This window comes from Miscanthus floridulus, chromosome 8 (assembly GCF_019320115.1).
Source record: "Miscanthus floridulus cultivar M001 chromosome 8, ASM1932011v1, whole genome shotgun sequence".
NCBI lineage: Eukaryota > Viridiplantae > Streptophyta > Magnoliopsida > Poales > Poaceae > Miscanthus > Miscanthus floridulus.
Genome location: NC_089587.1, coordinates 72,333,686 through 72,360,916, shown reverse-complemented (window position 1 = coordinate 72,360,916; position 27,231 = coordinate 72,333,686). Strand labels below are relative to the sequence as shown.

The 27,231-nt window shown below is 50.0% G+C and overlaps 2 protein-coding genes across 2 annotated transcripts; one reads left to right on the top strand and one right to left on the bottom strand.

Annotated features, from left to right (window-relative positions):
• Positions 1-162: 162 nt before the first annotated feature.
• Positions 163-2,716, top strand: LOC136469369 (uncharacterized). Its single transcript, XM_066467584.1, has 4 exons — positions 163-419; positions 538-696; positions 750-1,310; positions 1,414-2,716. Exons 1-4 carry the CDS (start codon positions 163-165, stop codon positions 2,714-2,716), a joined length of 2,280 nt encoding a protein of 759 aa, XP_066323681.1.
• Positions 2,717-2,914: 198 nt separating this feature from the next.
• LOC136472562 (UDP-glycosyltransferase CGT-like) lies at positions 2,915-4,687 on the bottom strand. Its single transcript, XM_066470260.1, has one exon. It carries the CDS (start codon positions 4,611-4,613, stop codon positions 3,135-3,137), a length of 1,479 nt encoding a protein of 492 aa, XP_066326357.1. The 5' UTR covers positions 4,614-4,687; the 3' UTR covers positions 2,915-3,134.
• Between the last annotated feature and the right edge of the window lie 22,544 nt (positions 4,688-27,231).

Here is a 27,231-nt window from a genome sequence, read left to right as displayed (position 1 = left end):
TAATGCAAGCCAAAAACAAAGCAAAAGAGTTACAACAGAAGAAGAGTACGGATTTGACACGAGTAAAGTCAAGTCTCTACATATATACACGGCCTGCATGCGCCCGGGATTTGCTTTTAGTATAGGATTCCAAGAAATTGCGCATCACAAGAGCACGTGGCCATGGCGCGGGACGTGTCGCTGTCGCCGTCAACGTCGTCGCCGTGGTCGTTTGACCTCCTCCCATCCAAGATAGCGGCCGCGGTCCTACGCCGCCTCCCGTCCCACGTCGACCGCGTCCGCTTCGCCGCCGTCTGCCGGGCATGGCGCGCCGCAGCGGGGCACCAGCCGCGGCAGCTGCTTCCGTGGCTCGCGCTCCAGGACGGCACCTTCTTCAGCTACCCGGGCTCCGCCGCGCTCCGCTTCCCTGACGCCGCGTGGTACCACGGCTCCTGCGGCGACTGCCTCCTCTTAGGGCGGCGGCGGCGGCGGCGATGGGTATCTCCTCGTGCACGCCTTCTCTGGGGACACAATCATGCGGCTCCCGGGCCTGTCCAGCGTCCGCTTCGTCGTCCGCGTCGGCGAATGGCTAGCGTGGCGCAGCATCACGGACGACCAGCGAGCTCCCAGGGACACGGCCGTGCGCAAGGTTGTCATGTGCCCGGGCCAGCTCGTCGCCGCCATGGTCGGCGACGGCCGGCTCAACAAGATCGCGATGTGCCGTCGCAACTCGGATTCCTGGGCGACTGAGCGCTCACGACGCGTGGAAGGGGTTTCACGGACGTCGCGTTCTACGCCGGCAAGGTGTACGCCGTCGCGGGCACCGGCGACCTCTTTGCCATGCCCGTCAACGTGGACAGCCACACCGGAGAGCCGAAGGTGTCCTGGGCCAAGATTGTCATCAAGGTCGCTGGCGACGCTCCGGCGAGACGCCGCAAGGCACCGCCGGCAATGCTGTACCTGGTCGTGTCCGGCGGCAGGCTGCTGATGGTCGACAGAGAGGTCGTCAGGAGCGACAGCGCCACGATCAGGTTCATCGTGTTCAAGGCCGACCTCGTCTCGTCGCGGTGGTCGGAGGTGAAGAGCGTCGGCGACGACACCGCGCTCTTCGTCGGCCGCTGGACCTCCCTCTCCCGGCGCGTGTCCCCGTACGGGCTGCCGGCGAACCGGATCCACTTCTTAGACGACGACGTGTTCTGCAACGGCTGCCCAGCTGGCCAGTTTGGCTCCTACGACATGACGGACGGGGCGACCTACCCGCTCCTGCCTCCATTGGAGGAGCTTGGCAACGGCGGCGCTGGGGACACGCCGGCGACATGGCTCTTCCCTTGGTAAGGATCAACTGATCAAACAAGCCACACACATAGTACACGACTACACGTTGTATTTGACTTGAATTCAGGTGTAACAATGTTGATTTTTTTTTTGATTCAGGGAGCAAGAGGGAGTTCTGAGCTGGTGCGATCTCCCCTCGGACCTGTACGGCCTGATCCTGCGTCGTCTCCCTGACTGCGAAGACCGCGTCCATCTCAGCGCGGTCTGCCGCCATTGGCATGTCTGTGCTCGGCAATACTCTGTCGTATCCCGGCGGAGGCAGAAGGCGATTCCACTCAGCTCACATCTGGTTCTGACCCGGAACTTGGTTGAGAAAGCACCTGCGCCTGCCGCGGCCACCGTGGTGGCGCCTCCGGCCGTGGCCGCCGTTGCGACGCCGGCCGTAGCATACCTCGCGCTCCAGAACGGGGAAGTCTTCACGTACCCGGGGCTGACGACGCCCCGCCTCGTCGGCGACAGCGCCGGATACCTCTGCGCCGCGTGCGACGACTGGCTGCTTTTCAAGGACGACGACGGCATCTTCCGCTTGTCGAGCCCCTTCACTGGGAAGACGAGGCTGCTCCCGAGCTTGGTCAACCTACGTGCCCACGACGCGCCGGTGGAGATCGTCAACGAGCCTGCTCCGACGACCCGGCGCCGCGCCGAGTGGACGGACTACGAGGCGATGGCCGTGCGCAAGCTGGTGATGTGCCCCGACGGCTTCATCGCGGCCATCATCGGCCGCGAGCACTTCGGCAAGGTGGCGCTCTGCTCGCTGGAGACCTTCTCGTGGTCGGTCAGCGCGCACGACCGGTGGCGGTGGTACGAAGACCTGGCCTGCTGTGGCGACAGGCTCTACGCCGTCACCGCCTGCGGGGACCTCCTCGCGTTCGACGTCGGCGTCGACGGCGACACCGGCGAGCCGTTCGTCTCCCGCGTGGAGCGCGTCGTCGTCGGGGACTCCTCCTGGGGGTTCGCCAAGCTCCGCTACCTCGTCCCGTCGTCGTCCGGCGCCGGCGCGCCGGCGCTGCTCATGGTGGTGCGGTGGGTGTGGCAGTACTCGTCGCTCGCGGAGTTCACGGTGTTCCGCGCGGACTTCGCGTCGTCCCGATGGGTGGACGTCGACAGGCTGGGCTACGGCGAGGCGCTGTTCGTCGGGCGGCTGTGCTCGCGGTCAGTGCGCGCGCGCCTCCGTGCCGGCGACGGCGGGGTGCGCGGCGACCAGATATTCTTCCTGCCCGACGACTGCGTGGGCATGTCGTTCTGGGAGCAGCACTGGAGGACGAGTCTCCACCACGCCGCCGTGTACGACATGCTGGACTGGAGCGTCACCGACCTTCGCCTACCGTGTCAGCGGCAGAGTCACGGGCCAACGCCGGCGGCGTGGCTCTTCCGGAGTTCCGACAACGACGGTGGCGAATGAGATACACTGACGGCGGCGGCGACGTTTTTTACTTATATTATTACTATAGTACTAATACTATTTAAAATTTATTCGAACTAAGTAAAACATTTAAATTTTAACTAGGTTTATTAAAAGTATTTTAATATTTATATCTCTAAATCGATTTATTATAAAAATATATTTCATTATTCATCCACTTATATTTATTACACAATATAAATATCAATATCTTTTTATATTTTTATATTTTTTTGATAAATACGTAGTTACAGACTTACAGTAGCAGCAGCTGACGGCTACTATTACGAACGACGTAACCATGAGGTAGCTAGCACGAACACATAATCATGCCCATACGCTCCGGCTGTATACTGCAGAGCATTATTCCAATACACAATCACACGACGATCTTGCAGGGACCGATCGAGAGCTTAGGTTACCAAGCCTTGAGCTTGCCGATGAACTCCTGCATGCTCCGGTAGCTGGTGCCTCCCTCGGCGACGGCCTTGGCGGCCTCCTGGCTGGCCCTCGCCGCCCTTGCCCTGACCGCCGCGTCAGCCATCGCCGCCTTCACCTTCTCCCCGATCTCCCTCCCGCTCACTACCCCGTCCTCCCCGTCCCAGCTCCAGCGCTCCATCCACACCCCGGCGCCGCCGCTCTCCAGCGCGATGGCGTTCAGGCGCTGGTCGCCGAACCGCGGCCACGCCAGCAGCGGCACCCCGCACGCCGCCGCCTCCGTCACGGAGTTCCACCCGCTGTGGCTCAGGAACAGCCCCACGGCGGCGTGGCGAAGCACGGCCTCCTGCTCCACCCACCCCTTGGTCACCAGGCCGCGGTCTTTCACCCGCCCCAGGAACTGGTCGCCGAGGACGTCGCGCACCTCTGCCGTGTCTTCGCGGTCGACCACCGTCGTCTTGAGGACCCACAGGAACCGGCATCCACTCGCCTCCAGCCCCGCGGCCATCTCGTGGAGCTGCTCGTGGCTCACGGCGGTGCGGCTCCCGAACGCGACGTACACAACCGACTTCGCCGGCTGCTCCCCAAGCCAAGCAAAAATAGGGGAGGGGGAGGAGGACGCCGCCGCCGCCTGTTTCTCACTGCCGGCGCCGTCTGTGCAGCTGCTGCTGGGTGACGACTTGAGCAGGCCGATGGCGTACACCGGCGGGAACCCGGGGACCACCTTGCCATCTCTCAGGGCGGCAAGCGCCACGGGTTCCAGTGCGTCGAACGTGTTCACCAGGATGCCGTCGGCTTGGCTCAGCGCACGGCCGTTGTCAATGAACTGCTTTGTGAAGAGGTGGTTCAGATCGTGCAGCGCCTGCGGGAGGGAGGACTGCTGGATGCGACGCACGCCGGGGATGTCGACGTCGCCGATGCCCGCAGCACCTGCGTCGTCGTCCTGCTTCTTGTCGAGGTGGATGGGGAAGTAGGCGAGGAGGGAGAGCATGGTGGCGCTCGCGATGAACAGGACGTGGCATGGTAGCTGCAGCTGCTTGGCGACCGGAATCACGTGGGAGGCGAGGGCCACATCGGTGACGACGGCTGAGACGCGCGGGGTGGCGCCGGCGATGAGCTGGTCGAAGAGGTGGGCCGAGCGGCGCAGGGCCTCCCACCGGAGGAAAAACGGGTCGGCGCCCGGGAAGGCGGAGGCGTCCAGGGGCAGGAGGTTGAAGTCGACGCGCTGGATGCGTGGGAACGCCGCGAACAGGGCCGCGAAGTGGTCGGCCTCGGCGGCGGACACTGTCGGGAGGACGGTCATGACGGAGCAGTGGACACTGTGGCTCGAGAGAGCCGTGATGAAGCGGAAGAAGGGGAGGAGGTGGGCCATTCCGGCGCTTGGGATGAACATGACGTGCGCCGCGCCGTCGTCAAGCTCTCCGGGGATGGCCATTGACCGCAGTGTAGAGGCGGGCATGGAGTGGTCGAACACTCGATCGGTTTCTCCGCGACGAGCTGTGAATACAATGGCAAGTGATGACGAACCCGCGTTTCGTTGTATGCGTGTGGTTTGCGTGGAGCTATATCTATATATAGTAGGCGCCATGCTTACATCAGATTAAAGGTGTGTTTGGATCCACCGCTCTAAACTTTTTAGAGTTCTAAACTTTACAGCTAAACTCTCTAAACAAATAGTCTAAAGTTACTCTAATCTTTAGCTCACCTTAAACTAGAGCTTTAGATCTTCAAACTGAGCTAAAGTACTCTAAAATGTTTAGAGCTCTAAAGCTTGGACCTAAGCTTCACTCACACATTTTCTAATGAAAAAAAAATTTAAATACTTCGAGATAGGCTTGGAATGAGATTTTCTTAGGCCCTGTTTTGATGAAGGGGCTAAAGTTTAACCCATGGGGTTGTTTGGATCTAGAGGCTAAAGATTAGCCATTTTCCCCTAAAAAAGATTAGCCATGTACCATACCATGATCCATTTGCTCATAATTAATACCCATGCACAGCCATGGATAGGGATGTGTTAGGGGTAATATGTGTCTTTTGCCCCACATGACCCTTTTAGCCATCTTTAGCCCACTTTGGAGGGGCTAATGGAAAGGGATAGGCTAAAGTTTAGCCCCACATTTAGTGCTCCTGTTAAGATCCATGTGGGCTAAAAAATGACTAAAAGGGGTTGCTAAACTTTAACCCCATGGATCCAAACAGGGCCTTAGGCAGTGCCTAGGCCCTATCCACGATGGCTTGTGGGCCGAGCTGGTCAGGCTCGCTCGGGCCGAGCTTGGCCAAACTTGCTCAGGTTTAAGGATCAGTCCTGAAAGGCAACATATCATGTGTAAACCAACCAACCTGTGCAAACTTAAAAACTACCGATCAGGACCACTGGATGCTGATCCAATGGATGGGTTGAGGGGGCTTAAGCGCAAAAAAAAGGACGGTGGGTGGGGGGCTTAAGTGCAAAAAAATTCCACCAATCACCCCATTCATTGGTGAGAGGTTAGTTTATAAATTTGCACAGGTTAGTTGGTTTGCACCTGATACGTTGCCGTCCTGAAAACATCATAACACCATCATTAACTTGTATTAGAAGCAGTCCCACCCCCTACGCATTTCGATGGAGCAGACAAAAAAGAGCTTCACGGATTCTATATGTATTTTGATTGAGACGCACATTCTCTTTGGAACGAAGAAAGTACTTCCTCTATTTTAAATTATTAATTATAAAATATTTTAATTTTTCTAGGTAAGTAGTTTTTGCTATACACTTAATTAGATATACATTATGTTTAGATATATAGTAAAAAGAATATATCTAGAAAACCAAAACATGTTATAATTTAAAATGGAGAAAGCGAGTTATATAAGTATTTTGGGATCTGTTCCACCGTGGATTTTAGGGGCACGTTTATTTTATTGTCACGTGCAGGCAATAATATGCACGCATTACTACTACACTTGTCATAACATAATACAGAACCGAATATTAATATTATGTACGTATCACTACGAATGGTCTTGAACAGTGATATGTCTCCCCTCCCCCTATTGGCCTGTTGGTAGAGGACCCATGGTGGTCAAACACTTGTGATTTCAGGTCTGCTTGATACCGCTCCAAACAAAACGCACGCTTGTAGGCGTATATATTTTATTAGTGCCGTGTAGACTTCTCGTGATTACCCAACTGACAAGTGTGTCGGTACGGTGCCACATAATTGCTCGCTCCACGTGGCCAGTCGCCCCCACCTAATTCAAGGGCAGTAGACGATTCGTTACTGGAGCTGCATGCATGCGTCCTTGTTGCGGCAGGTGAGAGTAGACAAGATTTAAAGATAAAAATGAGGGGATGCAGTACCATGTGCTCGGTTGCAGGGGTGCTGATGAGCCAAGGGTTTGTGGCTAAGAAATAAGATGACGAAACATGGGACCCTACCTCTCGTTATATAGTCTGGACGGTAGGGTTTGTATCGGGCAACCCTAATCATATCCGGTGTCACTACGCTACAACACCGACATTGGCGATGGACGATCTGATGTTAAAAGCGGATATAGCGACAGACGATCTGTCGCTAAAAATCTTTAGCGACAGCCAATACTTTTAGCGACACATAGTCTTTTGCCCTGAATATTTATAGCGGCAGACAGCCCGCTGCTACTATTTAGCGACAGAAAACTCGTTACTACTTTTATCGACAGACCATTTGATGCTACATATAGTTTTACCTACAGATGGTCCAACAGTATAGTTTTGAATGGTTAAAAAATAAAAATTAATCAGCCAACAATTATTACAAATGTCACACTGAGCTTCAAAAGTTCATTCAGCAGATACACAACTAGAATTCAACTTCAATAAAGATACATGCATTTTCACAAATTTGACCAAAAGTTTACGGTAGCACACATAGGTAAGCTCACCATCACATCTACTTCCTCTAGTAGAGACAAAAAGAACATCCTCCAAAACCATCCAGGACAATCTGGTTGTCAAAGCATGTGCCTTGTGCCACTAAAAGTTATAGTGCTATAGTTCATGTAGCTAACATATAGGAAATAGAAGTTTACTAATTGCTACTTCCTACAAGCTCTTTGACAGCAATACACAATAGCTGCTGCACATCCATTCATCTCCATATCCTTCAGTCAAAACAAGATAAAAATAAATAATTCATGAGAAATCTTATTAAATATGCAGTAAAATAATATAGCTGATTGGTTGTCCGTCTTTGAATTAAGAGTGACCATAGAGAGCACTACGATATATTGGCAAAGCACTGTGATGTTCTTACAGATTCTCGTTGGCAGATATAGTTACTCCTTAATGTTCATAGTGTACTTTACTTGTAAGTAATAGTCTTGGTTTTACAAAACTTGTTGTCCAGTGATTTAGTCAAAAGAGATCTAGATGGCAGGTACATAGCTAAATGCATGCACTATGCAGATTCTAAATAGAAAACAACGAAATACATGGGGATTCAGGCAATGACCTATACAAATATAGATAGATGCAGTTCAGCTAATATACAAAGAGTTCATGTGGGGGGTACAGCCCCGGATACCCATGGTAGACCACATGGGCTGCGCCCCAAGGGCGGCCCAGCCAACAAGACGAAGCCTTGCGGGGCACGACGCTGCTCGGCGCCTCCCGCAAGACACTGGGAAGATATCCTGAAGATATTACGAGATCTGTTAGGATACGTATGATCCCATGTTTCCTGTAATCTGTTATTACTTTCCGGTTATCTCCTAGATCTAACCGACTTGTAACCCTGCCCCTCAGACTATATAAGGCGGGTAGGGACCCCTCTCCAAACTCACGTAATATCATACGATAGCCAATATAATCCAACAGACCACATGAGTAGGGTATTATGTCATACTGACGGCCTGAACCTGTCTAACTCATGTGTCCCTATTGCCTTCTTGTTTTCGATTACACGCATCTCTGCCGATCAATCTACCTTCATGGGATACCCCTTGGAGGACTACCGATGATATTCTGTTGACAATTGGCGCGCCAGGTAGGGGTGTGCGTGTTGTTTCTATGTCGAACAAGATGGTACATTTCGTAGGCTCTTCGTCCCTCCCACAGCCCAGCCAGATCTTCACGGTCAAATCAATCTCGTGGATCATCAACGCCGACGGAGTCAGAGAGCTCATCGAGCCGGTGCAGATCAATGCTGCGCCGATCACCCCAACGCCTGCGACTGTAGATCTAATCTAGGAACCAGCTCCAAGGTCGGTTTCACCAACAATTCACCGCCCGCTCCCCCGCTACCAGAGGAGGTGAATCAACAACGACGATCTGATCGCATCCATCGATCAGGTTGGCCAGAAGCTCGTCGATTGCCTCTCTATCACAGAATCGGCTCTGACCACTCTGGTTCAGCGCCGACCACCTTCCGATCCAGATCTATCGGAGGCTGCTCGGGAAACTCCAAGGGCTACGGCCCTACCCTTTGGGCTCACCAATGTCGCCGTCACCTACCAAGATGCCCTAAGGGGCAAGTTCATCGATCAGGTTGGAGATGTCCAACCTCCCGCCGACCAGATCACCGACCAGCCTCCGCCGGCTATCAACATGCTACACGTTGGCTGATGCCCCGGAGCATCCCTCGAAACCATCCTAGAGGAGAATCCAGACTCCGAGTTCTAGGGCTCTACGAAGACTATCACCGAAACCTCTACCGAACAACCTCCTTTCCCTCCCTTCTGTGGAGGCGCAATCTTCAACGTCAGCGTCGACAACCCCTCGCGGGAAGGGGAAACCGAGGAGGACTGCGCCGCCCGCGTCAATAGGAACGTCAACCGTGCGCATCGTTGAGCAAACGAGGCTGCCCTTGCGATGGTCGAGGCTCAGCTTGACTAGCAAGGAAGGCCGCGATAACTCCACCACAACCTCGACGATGAATTTGTCCTGTTGACGGCCACGACGTCTACAAGACCCCAAGCAGCCAATGAGCTTGCCTGGCTCCCACAGACACTAGAGGTCGCCAAGGTCATCGCCATGCTTAAAGCGGCGCACTGCTAGGTCAACAAGATCTGCTAGGATCAGAGGCCTTCATACTCCACGAGCTCGATTCACCGACCAGCCACGCTAAGATCTGATCACTGCCCAAGTTGTTTCACCGACCAGCACCATGACGATAGATAATCCCTCCAGGGGGGAGATAGGGGCAACCGCATCGAACACCCTCGCCAACACGACCAGGAGGTCGACTAGGACATCCGAGCGCACCTCAACAATCTCCGAGACACGCAACGATGTATCGATGAGCGCCGTTTCGATTGTCATGAAGAAGAAGTACGCCGCCGTCAAGAGTATGAGCAAGAGTTTGGTAACCCAGACTCACCTCTCGAGCCGCTCAACCCCGGCAACACTACGGATCATGGCGCCGACAACCCCAAAGGGCCCCCAGCATTCACGAGGGCACTCCAAACACTCCAGTGGCCCCGTGGTTTCAAAATCACTGGGGTCGAGCCCTACGAGGGAAGGATGAACCCAACATAGTGGCTACAAGCTTACGCTACTGCTGTGCACGCTGCCGGGGGGGAGATACCGGTGTCATGGCGAACTATCTTCCTGTCATGCTTACGCCAACTGCGATGAACTGGTTCACAAGCCTCGCCCCAGACTACATCAGATCCTGGGAAGAGCTAAAGAAGGTTTTCACCGACAACTACATGGCTATGTGTACTCGGCCGGGCACCAAGCATGATCTGAATTGCATCTACCAGGAGCCGTTCGTGCTCCTCCGTAGCTACATCAGACGCTTTTCCGAGATAAGGAACTCTATTCCTAACATCACAAAAGCTAAGGTCATCACCACCTTCGTCTGAGGACTCCATCACCGCGACCTCCGCTCTAAGTTTAATTGTAAGCCACCAACGGGGGTTGGCGAGATGATTACGACTGCCAACCAGTATGCCGACGCCGAAGAAGCCAAAGTGCACTTCAACGAGGATGCGGGCACTCATCGCCCAACTTGCCACAGTGACGATCGCCCCGACGACCGGTGCCACAGCGACCGCCGCTATGACAATCGCATTCACCATCGGGGCAGTGGTTGTGATCGGCCAGAAGAATCCAAGTCTGGTCAATATTGCTGCCGCCAACCAGACCACATTGTTGCCGCCATCGAAGAACCTTGAGCCAAGCGCAACTATGATGAGCAGTACAAGAAGATCCCCGAGGGCCCATGCCCCCTCCACTAAAATGCCAAGCATAAGATGAAGGATTGCCTCTGCTTGGCTAAGGAATTCCATTCCAAAAAGCCAGACGATGACAACAACAATGGCGTCGGAGGCCACCGACCACCTGGGGGCAATAACAATGCCTTCCAGGATCATGACAAGGTGGTCACCACCATCTTCGAGGGCCTCGCCGCCGCCAAGAGCAGAAGAGAACAGAAGCTCACCGCCCGACGGGTGCTCGCCGTCAATGCAGAAGATGCTGCCACCAACCCCAGCTATCGCCCCTAGTCTGAGGTCCCCATCACCTTCAGCAGGGCGATCAGTGGGTGGATATCCCTTACACAGGGCGTTTCCCCCTCGTCCTTGACACAACTATCTAGAAAGTGCTTTTCAGAAAAGTGCTCGTCGACAATGGGAGCGCTCTGAACCTCCTCGTCATCGGAGCCTTAAAAGAGCTAGGCCTTGGGATAGGAGACCTCCACCCTTCAACTCCTCCTTTTGAGGTGTGGTACCTGGTAGGGCATCCAAACCGCTTGGAGAGATCACCCTCCCAGTACAGTTCAGCACGGCCAGCAACTACCGCGTCGAGCACATCAACTTCTATGTTGCCGACTTCAACACCGCCTACCACGCCATACTTGGTCGGCCAGCTCTGGCCAAGTTCATGGCCATACCACACTAGGCCTATCTAGTGCTGAAGATGCCTTCACCTACAGGAGTCCTGGCCCTACGGGCCAACCTCTCCATCACCTATGCCTGTGAGATAGAAAGTCTCACCCTCACCGAAGCCACCGACCTCTCCATCGAGATGGCTAGCATGGTCACCGATGCCAAGACGGTGCCCGCCGCCGACCTAGAGATCCCATCACTAGAGCCTCCTCATGCCTCCGCTAAGTCTAAGGAAACCAAGGAGGTTAGCCTCGGCCTCGATGACCTCTCCAAGACCTTGAAGATTGGGGCTCACCTCGACCCCAAATAGGAAAGCGCGCTCGTCTCCTTCCTACGTGCCAACGCCGACGTGTTTGCTTGGAAACCTATAGACATGCCTGGGGTACCACGGGAGAAGATCGAGCACTCCTTGAATGTCTCGCCAACCACCAAACCGATCAAGCAGAAACTCCGACGATTCATGCCAGACAAGAAGGAGACTATTAGGGTAGAAATAAAATGGCTCCTAGCCATCAGATTCATTAAAGAGGTGTATCATCCTAAGTGGTTAGCAAACCCTATTCTTGTTCAAAAAAAGAATAAAGAATGAAGAATGTGCGTTGATTACACTGATCTTAACAAACACTGCCCTAAAGACCCGTTTGGTCTGCCTTGAATAGACGTGGTTGTAGACTCCACCACCGGCTACGAACTACTCTCCTTCCTTGATTGTTAGTCCGGCTATCACCAGATATCCCTCAAGGAAGATGACCCAATCAAGACATCGTTCATCACTCCTTTTGGTGTGTACTGCTATACCACCATGTCCTTCAGACTCAAGAACACCGAGGCGACCTACCAAAGGGCCATCCAGATGCTCCTCGATCAATAGATCGATCGCAATGAAGAAGCATACATTGACGATGTGGTCGTCAAGTCCAAGACCACCAACAATCTTATCGCCGACCTCGAGGAAACATTTGCCAACCTAAAAAGGTACAGATGGAAGTTGAACCCTTCAAAGTGCATCTTTGGAGTTCCATCTGGCATACTCCTGGGCTACATCATCAGCGCCCGCGGCATTGAACCCAACCTCGACAAGGTCTCTGCCATCACCAACATGAAATGACCAACATGCGTCAAGGATATATAGAAGCTTATAGATTGCATGGCTGCTCTTAGTCATTTTATATCGTGCCTCGGTGAAAAGGGACTACCGTTCTTCAAACTCCTCAAGGCCTCCGAGCGCTTCTCCTAGTTGAAGGAAGCAGATACAACTTTCGAGCAGCTCAAGTTGTTTCTAACAAAGCCTCCAATCATGATGGCGCCTCGACCAGATGAAACTCAACTGATCTACATCGCCGCCACTTCTCGCGTTGTTAGCATAGCCATCGTTGTCGAACACGAGGAAGCTGGGCACGCCTATAAGGTGCAACCTTCGGTCTACTTCATCAGCGAGGTCCTTAATGAGCCCAAAACTCGTTATCCTCAGGTCCAAAAGCTGCTATACGCCATTCTAATTACGTCGCGCAAGCTCCACCATTACTTTGAGTATTACAAGATCGCTGTGGTCACTGAGTTTCCCTCTGGGGGACATTCTCTGCAACAAAGAAGCCAATGGTCGCATCATCAAGTGGGCTATTGAGCTTGGCACTTACTCCATCAAATTTAGAAGCAGGCCTACCATCAAGTCACAGGCGCTCGCTGATTTTGTCGCTGAGTGGACCGAGATCCAAGAGCCCATCGTCGCTACTTACCCCGAGCACTGGGTGATGTACTTCGATGGCGCCCTCAACATCAATGGTGCTGGTGCTAGCATTCTATTTATTACGCTGACCCAGGATAAGCTCTGATACGTTCTCCAAATGCATTTCCAGCTTCCAACAACGCCGCCGAATACGAAGCATGTCTCCACGGACTCCATATAGCTAGCCGTTGAGCTCGATGTCAAACGCCTTATGGTATACGGGGACTCTACGCTGGTCATCAACTAGCTCAACAAAGACTGGTCCTGCTCCAGTGAGAAGATGGATGCATATTGCACCGAAATAAGGAAACTTGAAGGAAAATTCTATGGTATCTAGTACCACCACGTGGTACGAGATCAAAATTAGCTCACTGACCACCTATCTAAGATAGGCTCTTCTCGCACCGCGATTCCATTTGGGGTTTTCATTCAAGACCTCTTTACATCGTCCATTAAGGAAGAGAAGGAAGTGCAAGAAATTCCCCCCGCCGAGCAGCTAGTACTTACAGTACCTTCGCCGGCCACCGATTGGAGGGAACAGTTCATCAAGTACCTCACCAGTGCCGACGTACCCACCGACAAGACTGAAACCGAGCGCCTAATCCGATGAAGCAAGCATTATGTGCTGGTGGACGGGAACTTGATGAGAAAAAGTGCTAAGGAAGGGATACTGCAGAAATGCATCACCCAAGAAGAGGGAGTGAAACTACTTCTTGAAATTCACTCTGGTTCCTGCGGCAACCACGTGGCCTCGAGAAACCTGGTCGGCAAAGCTTTTCTAGCTGGTTTTTACTGGCCCACGGCCATCTCCGATGCAGAAGACCTCATCCGATGTTGTGAAGGATGTCAATTTTTCACCAAGCAAATACATGTGCCAGCACAAGAACTGCAGACCATCCTAGCTTCCTGGCCTTTTGCATGCTGGGGATTGGACATGATCGGGCCCTTCAAGCTAGTGCCAGGTGGTTTTCGGTATGTGTACGTCGCCATCGACAAGTTCTCCAAGTGAATCGAATACAAACCGCTTGTTTCGGCTACTGCTAAGAAGGCAGTCGAGCTCTTCGAAGATATCATCCATAGATTCTGTCTCCCGAACCGCATTATCACCGACCTCGGAACTACATTCACTGGTCATCATTTTTGGGACTTCTGCAAGGACCGATGCATCTCCATCAAATACGTCTCTGTTGCCCATCCTAGAGCCAACGGTCAGGTTGAACGGGCGAACGGTATGATCGTTGATGCCCTAAAAAAGAGGCTATATCAGAAAGAAGAAAAGCATCTGGGGAGATGGCTCAAAGAGCTACCAGCTATGGTCTGGGGACTGCACACTCAAGCTAGTCGCAGCACCAGCGTGTCTCCATATTTCTTAGTCTATGGCTCTGAGGCCATACTTCTAGCGGACATTGCCTTCCGAGCACCTAGGGTGGAACATTATAATGAAGAGCAAGCCACCACTGTTTGGACATAGGACATCGATAGGGCTAAGGAGGAACGCCCGATCACCTACATTCGTATAGCCAAATACCTAGAAGGCTTGTGAAGATACTACAACCACAACATCAAAGATCGTTCATTTGCTGTCGGTGACCTCGTTCTCCGCAAAAAGTAGAAAGCCAAAGGGATGCACAAGCTCTCCTCCCTCTAGGAAGGGCCCTACATGGTCAAAGAGGTTACCCGACCAGGGTCTTACCGGCTATGTGACTTGGTCGGAATCGATATCCCCAATTCATGGCACATCGAGCACCTTATACGTTTTTATCCTTGAAACGCTCCAGATATGTATTCTCCACTCCATGATGAATAAAGTTTTGGTTGCCATAATTTGTCTCCATTATTTCTCCATTATGATTTAATCTCCACTTGCGGTCGCCAGCTCTAAGCTACTCCTTAACGAACTCCAATACAAGATCTCCATAAATGCTCCGCCATGTTTCTCCATATCTCCAATATGTGTTCGCCATAAATGCTCCGCCGCGTTTCTCCATATCTTCGAGATGTTTTGCCAATCGCTGAGCAGCACACGTTTTGTTCTATGCTCTATGGAGAAGACCCAGTCTTCGATCTCTCCCTACACGTGCTACGGGCTCCACGCTCTGCATTATGGGTGGTCGGCTGTGGTTCCTTGGTCATGCCTGTTCCTCCTACACATGCATAGGCTCCGCACTCGACGTTATGGACTATGGGCTAGCCAAGGCCAAGAGCCCAGTAAAGAACTAACTGCTCGGACGCTACTAATACTATGTATATCTCCAAGTTATTTCACCAACCACCGAGTAGCACACGTTCCGCTCTATTCTCTATGGAGAAGACCCAGTCTCTGATCTCTCCCTACATGTGCTACAGGCTCCACGCTCTGCGTTATGGGTGGTCGGCTGTGGTTCCTTGGTCACGCCTGTTCCTCCTACACATGCATGGGCTCCGCGCTCGACGTTATGGACTATGGGCTAGCCAAGGCCAAAAAGTTCAGTAACGAACTAACTGCTCAGACACTACATATACTATGTATAATTGCGTTAGGGTTAACACTACAACGATTCTTCAACAAAAACTGGCAAACTGCATAAACATGCACATGTCATTTTACAACATCTATACATATATATAAATGATTGTCTGCGCCCTTGCGCATTTTAACTACCCTATTTAGTCATTACAGCATATTCTCTGAGCAGATCATTGGGCTTCGCCATTGCCATCCATCTTGCCAAATAGGTCGATGTCGCCCGCCAGCTTCTTCGCCGTGTCTTCCACCTCATCTTCTAGCTACTGATGTTCCATCGCGCTCGTCCCTCTGGTGAATCTGGCTCCTATCGCTTGAAGGTCAATGGTAGGGTAATGGGACCGGACCACCGCTAGGGCATGTGCAACAGCGGTGATGATGGTGTCGTGGTTGAAGTTTTTGAAGTTCTCCCACGCCGCCTTGCACCTATCGATGATGGTGTCCAGACATGGTGGCCTACCGTCGGGCTGAGGAGCCACCTCCAGGTCAACGCAGTCGAGCACCGGCTTGACTCCCACAACTACGGCGCCGAGTTTGCTCCGCTGGGTTCTGGCTTCCTGCTCCAGCACATCAAACTATGCCTTGACCCTCCGACGGTAGTCTGTAGGCATTACAAGGGCCCATCAAGCAAAGAAATTACTCCACCAGTAACTCTGACCACAAAGTACTCACCTTTCAGCTCCTCGGCCAGCTTCTCCGCTCGCCCAGTCGCCTTCTTCTCCTCCTCCTAGAGCTGCCCGATGGTTTGGTGCAACTGGCCGAGCTCCAAATCTTGCTCTACAAGCATTGCGGTTGTCAGCAACAATATGACTGTTCAACAATGCAAAGCAGAATCGCCGATACGCCATACCTTTTCTCTGCTCGGAGACATTTCTGAGCTGCTCGGACTTGCTTTCCAGCTGCTCGGAAAGGCTCATCACCTGCTCAAAACTGCGTTCTAGCTGCTCGGACCTGCCTCGCAGCTGCTCGAACATGGTGGCCAGCTGTTCGGATAGGACGCCCTTCTGGTATTCTAGGTCCCACACATTGGATTCGGCAAGATCCCGCTCACGTTAGGCCCTCTGGACATTTTTCTCCATGAGCTTCACTGCCTCCTTCAGTTTTTAGTTCTCCTTAGCGAGGGGCTCGATCCTCTTAATCAGCTGTCGCCGTTGTTCAGTAGTCCGAGCTATCCCCTGCAAAAGCACCAAGATTATGACAAAGTCCAATTTCAAACATCAAAGACGAACATTGTAGACGCAGTGCTAACCTTGATATGCTTCATTACTGTGGCAAGAGCGAACTCCAGTCTCCTGAGCTCCCTAGTGGTGTCCTCCTCCTCAACAACCACCACTTCGTCGCCCCATTTTTGTGGAGGATTCGGATAGCTTGGGGTCGTGATTCCTCACGTTCAATCTCTTCCACCTCATCATCGTCCGTAGCTGGGGGCACCACCAGGGGGCTCGGTGGCCGGACAGCGTGTCTGACCACACCCTTCGATGCCTCAGGGATCTGCCATCATCGTCTAAGATGGGATCTACCGAGATGGGATCTATCGTCGTCGCCTCTGCGCTAGGACTAGCCCTCGGCTGCTCGCCGGTCTGGACAGACGGATTCAATCCCTCCATATGCCTCACTCTGCATCAGATTAGCTCGTCAATCACTGAAAGAGATAAGGATACGATAGGCAAATAACAAAAAGGGAAGGATACTTATGTGTCGGCCTGCTGGTACACTTTTCTAAACCGGCGCTGCCTACTTGAGCCCCTAGGCCTGGCCCTAGGGTCGACTCTCATGCCCTAGGGTGGAGGTCTCGCAGCCTCTGCCATCAGCCTCTCCTCCGCCTGCCGCTCCAGGACTTCCCTCGTCTGCTGCTTGGGGACTCCCTTCATCGGCTGCTCAGGGACTCCCTTTGCCGGCTGCTCGGGGACTCCCTCCCCTCCCTTCGGTTGCTCCTCCGCACGCATGCTGCGTGTAGGCGCTTTATTGCTTGGAGGAGGGGCTACTGGAGCCCCGTCGTCATCCGACCACTCGAACATCGCCATACTCCGTGTCCGAGTGGTCTAGTCACCACCAAGCGAGATGTTGCCCGACTTGAGGGGAACGGCACCCGCTGTCTTCCTCTTCTTTCGGGCCGGCTCATCTGCCACTGCCCTCTTCCCCTAGACTTTCTCCAACACCGAGGGGTACTCTCCGTCCGACCAGCGTCGGCGCCTCTGGATTCCTACGACATGCTGACGGCACCCTCCTCAGGCTGAGCTGGTGGCCGGGCGTCTATCGCCTGCGGCCAATCACCCCTCGGCATGCTCGAGAAGTAGACTGCTCATTCCTGCGAATGGATCTTTCCATAAGTGCATCAGTTCACTGCTCGACAACGGTAAAGGATAAAAAGTGTCAGGAACAAAACAATTGGGATGTTTACCTGAGGAGGCGGATTCATACTATTTAAGGCCCCCATCTACCTTGACACGCTGAATGAAGCATTTGGAGCGAACAGCTCTATGGCCTGCTCCAATACTTCATCCTTCTTCAGCCTCCCAGTGCTCTCCCAAGTGCCGTCATTGTCCCCCTTAAAGTCAAAGCCCGTGTGGGCCCTCTCCTTGCAGGGCTAGACGTGGCGCACTATGAAGCTTGCCACCACCAGTCCACCGTTCATCTGCACGCCCTTTATTAGGTCGAGGAGCTCCCTCACTTGCTCCATGTCGGCGCTACTTGGCTTCTCTGACCAGCTCCTCTGGTTCTCCAGAACATGGTTGATGTCGCACCTGATGGCGGGATGGCTCTGCTTTATGTAGAACCACCTAGTGTTCCACCCCTTCAGTGATGTGTTCAGCGGTATAGTGATGTACTCACCGGCCATTCCATCACGGAGTTGAAGATAAATGCCAGCGACCACCTTCAAACTGTCGCCACCCTTCTTCTTTAGCCATAATAGATGATGGAAGAGGTTGAAGTGGGGAAGAACTCCAAGATATGCCTCACAAAAATGGATGAAGTTGGAGATGTGCAAGATGGTGTTTGGGTGGAGGTTGCATAGACTAATGACCTAGAACTCCAGCAGATCCCTCAAGAAAGGATGAACAGGAAAACCTAACCCGCGCTAGAAATAGTCCTCAAAGACTATGGCTTCATCGGTATGGGGCATTGGGAGGGCTCACCGCTGGTTGGCCGCCATCCGGTGGTGACACGGTCTAGGAGAATGCCCGCTTCCACCTTCCTGTTGAGCTCTGCCTCCCCCGTGCATGACGGCACCCACTCTTCATCACGCTGACTCCGGCGCTCGCCTTCTTCGGGTTACCAGCTCCCTTCTTCGGCGCCATCTCTCAGATCTAGTTTGGGATTGGTGGTGGATGCGCGTGTGGATGTGAATCGGGAAGCACGAGGGCTAAGGAGGAAGATGAAACGGCAAAGTGGCAAAGGTGGGAGCACGGGGTGCGGCGGCACAGTTATAAAGCACTCCCCCCACCTCTTCGCATTTGAGGGTTTTTGGGAAACCGCTCCCACGATTTGTGCCCCTCCGAATTCTCCACAACAGCGTGGTGGACCGTTACCTAGGCTTTCGCACAACTGTAGCCTATATCGCCCATTTATCACTACAATTTGTTACCACTCACCGAATATTCACTGACTTCTCCGCCATCTGTTATGGCTCAGTAATCACTACTGTATAGCCATTACTCTAGTTTTTTCTCTAGGATCTATTTTCTCCAAGATTTCCACTTGTGGCTCGGGGACTGCGTCAGCACTATGACTTGGTTCCTCCCCGCACTGGGGACATTCTTTTGTTGACTGCTGTTTCTGACCCTTGCACCACGTGACCACGTCACCTACTGTTAGGCTCGAGGACTAAGTGGGCACACTTCACCTTGCGGTGAATGTGCTTTTCTCATCTCGAGGATACACCAGGGACTGGCTGCTTGCTCGGCTGGTCTTCTACTTTTCTTCTACTTTGGACCCTGGCACCATGTGACCACATCACCTACTGTTAGGCTTGGGGACTAAGTGGGCACACTTTACCTCACGGTGAGTGTGTTTGTTTTAATCTGGAAGACTCCGCGCCTCCCAAAGCTAAAGAAGACTATCTCCCTTTCTCATGGTCGGGCCCTAAATGGGCACACTTGGTCCACTTCGATGAAATTTTTGATTTTGGATTTGAGCTCCTTACATCGTTATGGCAAGCCAAACTTGGGATACGCTGCTCGGCGATGGTTCACGCTGCTCGGCGATGGTTCGCGCTGCTCGGCGGCGGTTCACGCTGCTCGGCGATGGTTCACGCTGCTCGGTGACAGTTCATAACTGCTCGACAACTCATCACGGTGGTCGGACCATGAGTTTGACTGCTCAGCTTTGTTTGCACCTGCTCGAACAAGCTCACATGAGTACTACGCTGCTCGGCACCTCCCGCAAGACACCGAGAAGATATCCTAAAGATACTATGAGATCTGTTAGGATACGTATGATCCCATGATTCCTGTAATCTATTATTGCTTTCTGGTTATCTCCTAGATCTAACCGACTTGTAACCCTACCCTCGGACTATATAAGGTGGGCAGGGACCCCCTCCAAACTCACGCAATATTATACGATAGCCAATACAATCCAACAGACCACAGGAGTAGGGTATTACGTCATAATGACGGCCTAAACCTATCTAACTCATGTGTCTCTATTGCCTTCTTGTTCTTGATTACACGCATCTCTGCCGATCAATCTACCTTCATGGGATACCCCTCGGAGGACTGCCGATGATATTCTATTGACAGTTCAATAGCTAATGCCTAATACATGGGGATTCAGGCAATCAGGTAATACATGGGCATTCAGGCATTCAGGCAATATTCACATTTAGCAGTACCAGTATAGCAGGCATTCGAGCAAGAGGCAATATTAGTAGACTAGTAGTACAACAGTATAGAGGAGGCAAGCTAATATAGGATTCCCTTATATGCATATTAGTTGATGAATATTTTTTGCATATCAGCGGCAAGAACGAACTTTGAAAAGGAGTTGCATCTGGTTAGTCATCTTTTAATATAGTTTTGCTCAGGACAAATTGTGATCAATTAACCAAAATCTTAACACTTCGACCAAGATTCCCTTATATCCATATGGTGAAAGGAAACATTAAAGTAGCATATGCCCCAAATAGGGTGATGCTCACCACCCTTGCTACACCATGCGCTATTAGTGAAGAACCCTGAAGCTGCCATGCTGCCGCAGCATATCTAGGAGCTGCCAACCAACCTGCTACTGCACATCTAGACCCTGCAACCATAAATAGGAAAGATACATCACTTGCATATGCCATAAACAAATCAACATGCCACAAGCCTCACATTTATAAAGCAAAAAAGAGCTTTCTGTACAAATAAGATAGTTGTCACACAACACTAGCACTGATACAAAACTTAAGTGGGAGCACTTTCAGGTATCCTTCATAAAGTTTAGTTTCACAAATCATAAGTCAGAGGATTAACAGTGACTAATCTGAAATTATACATACTTGATGTTGGATTCATGAAAAGATTACAAGCAAATGAGCATCGTTGCAGTAAGAAACTAAAGAAAACAACAATATTAAGATATAGCAGGTAGCAATGACAACAATTCTCAAGCCTGTCAGGTGGTATGACTACTTGTACCTTGTGGTATGTCAGGCTATCTCATACAGTGCTATATCAAGCAAGTACATTTCATTTTATTAGATTTATCTCCAAAAGGCTCCTAGTGGAGCTCTTTCAGTTTGTAATGATGCACTGAACCTAGGAAAGAAAAGGTTAGCATTGAGCAGGGACATTGGAGTTAAGCAATGCAAACCCAAGTCATAATAAATAAAGCAAATTCTGATCACATCACAACAACCATATATAGAGAGGAATCAATCAGATTTGTATGCAGATATAATAACTACAAGCAGGCCAACTAAAAGACCAACATTTACATGCAGATATAATAACTACAGTGTTGTAAAAAGAATGGAACTAATATTTTTCAGATGCAAATCAATGAACAATTTGTCATCATTATTGTCCTCAAATCCCACCCAAATTCTTCCACAACAACCAATTAATTGGAGCAAGCACAACCACAAGGCCAGGCTACTATCTTACTCTTCCTCATCCATTTCTCAAATCGAAATAGAAACAACAAGCTAGGAAGAGGGGGAGGAACAGAGTGATAGAATTTGAAAGTTCTTCTAGGCGTAGATCAGTGGGTAATACTTAGCTTAATGGGAGGACTTGCTGATATACCTCATGTCAAGCATAGTTGTGGCCATTGCATCGTCGATGAGGTAGCAGCGACGTGGAGACGCGGTCCAGTGGCGGTGGCGAAGGCAATGGCTCTTCCCGTCGCTTACAGTGCGCCTTTCTAGATCGGACTAGGGTTAGGACATGGTGGGGCACTGGCGGCTGCCGTGAACCTCATGACTCGAGCCCCAGCCCCCACCTCCTATTTATTGCGCTGCATGATGAGGGCTCATCATCCAGAAGAATGGCTGGGCACCCCCTATCAGGCCGCGGGTCAAGGGACCAATTGGCTGTTGGGCCAAATTGGTGGAGATCAACCTAACATTCTCCCCCTTGATCTCACCTTATAACTTAAACTTAACTTTTTTTTTCTTTTTCCCATTCCATCATAGATCAGTGCATAGAGCATGCCTCATCTTCACGGTCAGTTGCCATTAGATTTAACAGCTACAATGCACCTCTCTGTTTTGAAACAGATACTCAACTAGGCCCTTAGTATCCAGAAATCATAGGCTTTCCCATAAACCCATGTCGACTGTGTGTTCTCTGAACGCACTGGGTGGTAAGCCTTTGGTAAGCAGATCCATAAGTACTTACTCGGTACTTATGTGCTCAATGCTTTCAAAATGATTCTAGATTTTCTCCTTTACAACATATAACTTAGTGTCAATATGTTAGGCAGCACACTTGACCTGTTGTCTTAGGAGTTAACTTACTTTAAATGGTTATTGCTATTGACTACCATTGTTAATTGCGGGTACAAATTCCCTTAACCTTCTTTTGCCTATTCCTTAAGCCTCATGTCAAGCTATACTATGGTATGCATCACTAATGACACCACAACTGTTTTTTGGAGCTTTTCCACAATAATACTATAACTATGAGTGTGAGCAACTACTATGGATTTCACTACAAATCTCCCCAAGACTTAACATTTGTACCCTCATCTATTTGAGAGTACTTATTCTTTCATACTCAGCATGAGGCCTATGATACTTTGCAAAATTGCAAGACATTCTCAACTCTATTCCAGTGATCTATATCTGGACTGGACTTCTGCTAAAATATCCTAGATACATAAACTATGTCAGGGTGAGTTCTTACTTGTACTTGTACACTCATCAAGCTTCCAATAGCTGAAGCATATGGAACCATGTTCATTTTATCGATCTCATATCGGTTCCTGGAACACTTAAAGTTCCCAAATCTATTACCCTTGACTATAGGAGCAGGCGTAGGTTTACTCGCATTCATACTTTATTTCTTTAGAATCTTTTCTAAGTATGCCTTTGCGATAGTCCTAATACCCCATTTTCTTCTATCTCGGTGAATTTCAATTCCAAGAACCAATGACGCTTCACCAAGATCATTCACATTGAAACTTGGGGACAAAACTTCTTCTTCTCCAATGACAGATTAACATCACTACTAGTGAGTAGAATGTCATCAATTCACAGGATGTGAAAAAAGAATTTTCCATTCTTGAACTTCGCATAAACGCTATTGTCCTTCTAATTTTCTTTAAAATCCAAACTTTCTTATTGTTTTCATCAACTTCAAATACTACTGCCTAGAGACTTACTTTTAACCCATAAATGGATTTCTACAGGCGGCATCCCATACATTCTTTTTTCTTCCACGACAAAACCTTTGGGTTGTACCATGTTCATGTTTTCATACAAATCCCCGTTGAGGAATGTCGTCTTTACATCCATCTGATGTAACTCTAAATCTTAATGTGCCAATAACATCATTATGATTCTAAAAGAATCCTTGCATGAGACTAGAGAGAAAACTCTCATCGTAATCTATTCATTCTCTTTGCGTAATGCATTTTGCTAAAAGTCATGCTTTATATCTTTCTACATTCCCTTTGGAGTCACATTTTGTGTTGTAGACCCTTTTACAGCCTACTGTTTTGGCTCCATTAGAAATTTTTTCTAAGTCACAAACATTGTTGCTATTCATTGAATTCATTTCAACTTCCATAGCTTCTTGCCATTTAAACGAGTAAACGCTTCTCATGGCTTTTTCAAATGAGGTGGGATCACCCTCCATTTGAATTTCTTTACTAACATAGACTTCATAGTCATCAGAAAAACTGGTTTACTAATTCTTTGAGATCTTCTGGGCCTCAGTTATTGGCACTTTCATATGGGGCTATTGTTGCTCTTCATTGCCAAGAGGCAATTAATTCTACAGGCTCCCATATTACAAGATGCTTGTTTACATTATTCATCTTCTTTGAAGAGCTAACGACATGTGTTGTATTAGTCATACAACATCAACAGGTATTGGGAAACTTGTTGCTCCTGAGTCACTAGAGTGGGCACGCAGTCCCTCTTCTCTTCAAGTCTTAGGTCTCTACATACCTCTACATACCATGCTCCCCCAGATCTTCCCATCTTTTCTGAAGATGGTGTATCTTCAAATATCTTATTTTTGGTTTAATCTATTAAAACCTCATATGACGCTTTAAGCACCAACTTAACATCTTTGAGGCTGACTACGCTATCTTCCTGTCGGAACTTTAAAAGGTCTAGGAATTTAGCTATTTCTCTGCTTAGGGGTATCATTGTTGTGACCGTTGTACTCCTCCAACGGTTTCATCTTAATTAATCTTTATCTCACCCTTAATGAAGAGCATCTTTCTTAATTGATCTTAATATTCTCCCCCTCAAAATATGGCATGAACTTTACTGCCATAATTTCGAGAACTATTCATAAAACCTATGAACGAGGAGACAATTATAACTTACTTCATTCACATGATTATGTCATGTAAACAAAGTTATTTCTTGATCCGTTTAGGAGTACACTTTCCTTATTTCACTTCAAGAACTCAACAAGGTCTTTCATTAGCAGTATTTTTGCAAGTCACGCTTGCATCTTTTCTTATCCTTTGGTTAGTATTGACCATGATGATGCATTTCTATTATGCCATGGTCAATACTAGGACATCATAAGAGCTACCCAAACTTCTCTCGCTATGCGGGATACAAAACATCTAAATCATCACAAAACTTCTTCTGCCATGTAGGATTGACTAGCATAAGTACTATGCCAAAACTTCTCCCCATGCGGGATACATCTATATGAAAACTTAGTCATGATGACTAAAACATTCACTTATACCTCATTTTCCAATTAAATCTTCCCGTTGGTTCCAATTTAATCAGAAAATTAGTAAACTAACAAAAAACTGTCCTAAACTGGCTTGACTCAAGTATTTTCATTCACATACCCCAGTATTGCAGCCCATTGGCAAGCAGCCGAGTGATCTTGTTGGTTAAAATATAAAACATACAATATACTTCTACATCAATTCTACATCACCATTGGGTAGAAAATAGAATTAATGCATAAAACTCATAAATTAACTTGAAATCCATATAACTACTCTTCAAAATTAAATTCTCTCGTTGGTTCGAATTTAATTAGAAGATAATCAACATCATTGCAGCGGAAACTTGATGATGAAATACATTCTTTTAGCTCAGGAGCATTTCTTGGTCCTTATCTACTCTCTGAAAAGTTGACCATGTTGGTGTAAAATTTATTAGAGATTTAAACCTCAAACTTGAACTCATTATAATATTGTCATCATCAGCGTTGGTCAGAAAATGACAATACCATAATATGACTTAAACAAATCGGACTACTCCTCTAATTTAAATTTTCCTATTGGTTCCAATTTAATTAGAGGATACACATAATCATAATTTACTAAAAGTAACTACTCTTCAAATTAAATTCACCCGTTGGTTCGAATTTAATTGGAAGATTATTAACATTAAACTTTGCAGCGAAAACATGAAAAACTAATTTATCTACTTTTTAGAACCATTTTACTGTACTCATCTATTCTCTAAACAAATTATCCCGTTGGTTTAAATTTGAGCAGAGATTGAAAACTAAGCCAAAATCATCAAAATTGCTTCAGAAAAGAATAAAACAAATCATCTATGTTTACTATTCATTCAGCCCGGCCTAGCGATACGGCCTGGCCCAACTATGCGCGCGCGCGCCCACTGTGCTTACACAAGCCGCAACCTGGGCCTAGGCCAGCAAAGTGGCCCTCTGTGCGCACCCGCTTGGGCTCAATCTAGTCCGATTGCTCTGAGCCATTGAATGGAGATCGACGACAGCGCGTTGATCTCGCTGGATCAAAACCCAGCGTTAGTGATGCTCCCCCAAACCCTAGCTCACTCCTCTGTCCCCATTCTCTCTCTCAGTGACAGCGAGTGAGCGTAGAGAGCCATTGGAGATGGCGGCGCGTGCGCTCCCCTGCGGGTGAGCACGCCACCGTCGAGTGGCCTAGTGGTGGCACCCTAGCATGGCTATAGTGCAGAGGCACGGAGGTCATTCTCGGAGTGCTTCAGTGAGTGGAGGCCGGCGAGGTAAGCTGCCTCCCTAGCCCTTCCCCTTTCCCCCTCTTCTTCTCTCTATTTGGATCTTCTTTTCTCTTCTTCCTGGAGCAAGTCTGATCTAGGGTTAGGGTTTAGGGTCAAGTCAAGTTAGGGTTAGGGTTTGACGCGAACCCTCTGCTACTGTTTTTCTTCCTCGAATCGATCTACATGGGTTAGGGTTCGGGTTTGAGTCGATCTGGGTCGGGCCAAATTGAACCCTCTTTCTTCTGTTGTTCTTCCCCTTCTAGGGTTAGGGTTAGGGTTAGGCGAATTCTGGGTGACTTCTCATGCGGCATCGAGGCAATGGCCGATGGTGGTGATGATGTGGGTAGTTCCCAGGTAGGAACCCCCCCCTTCCTTTCCTTTCTCATTTTCTTCCCACGCGCCGGTGAGTCGGCAGTAGTGGTGTGGCGGGTTCAAGGTGAGCCCGCCTGTTTCTTTTCTTTTTTGCTAGGGTGAATCCTCTCTTTCTATTTGCTTCTCTCTTTTCTACCCTGATCTAGATCTACACACTATAAAACCTGGCTCTGGTACCATTGATAGAATCTGAAAGTTTTTCTAGGCGTAGATCCGTGGGTAATACTTAGCTTAATGGGACGACTTGCTGATATACCTCATGTCGAGTGTAGTTACGGCCATTGCACTACCGATGAGGTAGCAGCGACATGGAGATGCGGTCTAGTGGCGGCGACGAAGGCGATGGTGCTTCTCATCGCTTACAGCGTGCCCTTCTAGATCAGACTAGGGTTAGGACATGGTGGGGCGCTGGCGGCTGCCATGAACCTCATGACTCGAGCCCCAGCCCCCACCTCCTATTTATTGCGCTGCGCAACGAGGGCCCATTAGCTAGAAGAACAGCTGGGCACCCCCGATCAGGGTGAGGATCAAGGGCCCAATTGACCGTTGGGCCAAATTGGTGGAGATCAACCTAACACAGAGGGCTCACTGAGAGGACCTTATCCTAGCCACGTCCTCGGCGATGAGCCCTAGGGCCAAGGCCCTCGCCGCCGCCTCCACCGCCTTGCTACACGGGGCCACCTTGTAGTACCTGAGGTGGCCCTCCTCCGCAAACCCCCACCCCAACTTAGGCCACCCTGGCCGGGCACCTCCTCCTCCCCACCCTCATGGCCATCGAGGACGCCGATAGCAGCACGGATCAACGGTGCATGGACCCAGTGAGCTCCATGGCAATGGCGAGAACCTTGCTACCTGCCTGACTACCGATGCCACATATAAGATTTGCTGCCATAGGAGCTGACGCCTGGCCGCTGCCCACCGTAGTTCCTTAGCGCATGAATGGGAGGAGAGAGATGAGGTGTGTATCTGACGAACAGGGAGGGAGCTGAGGGCCAGGCACTGGG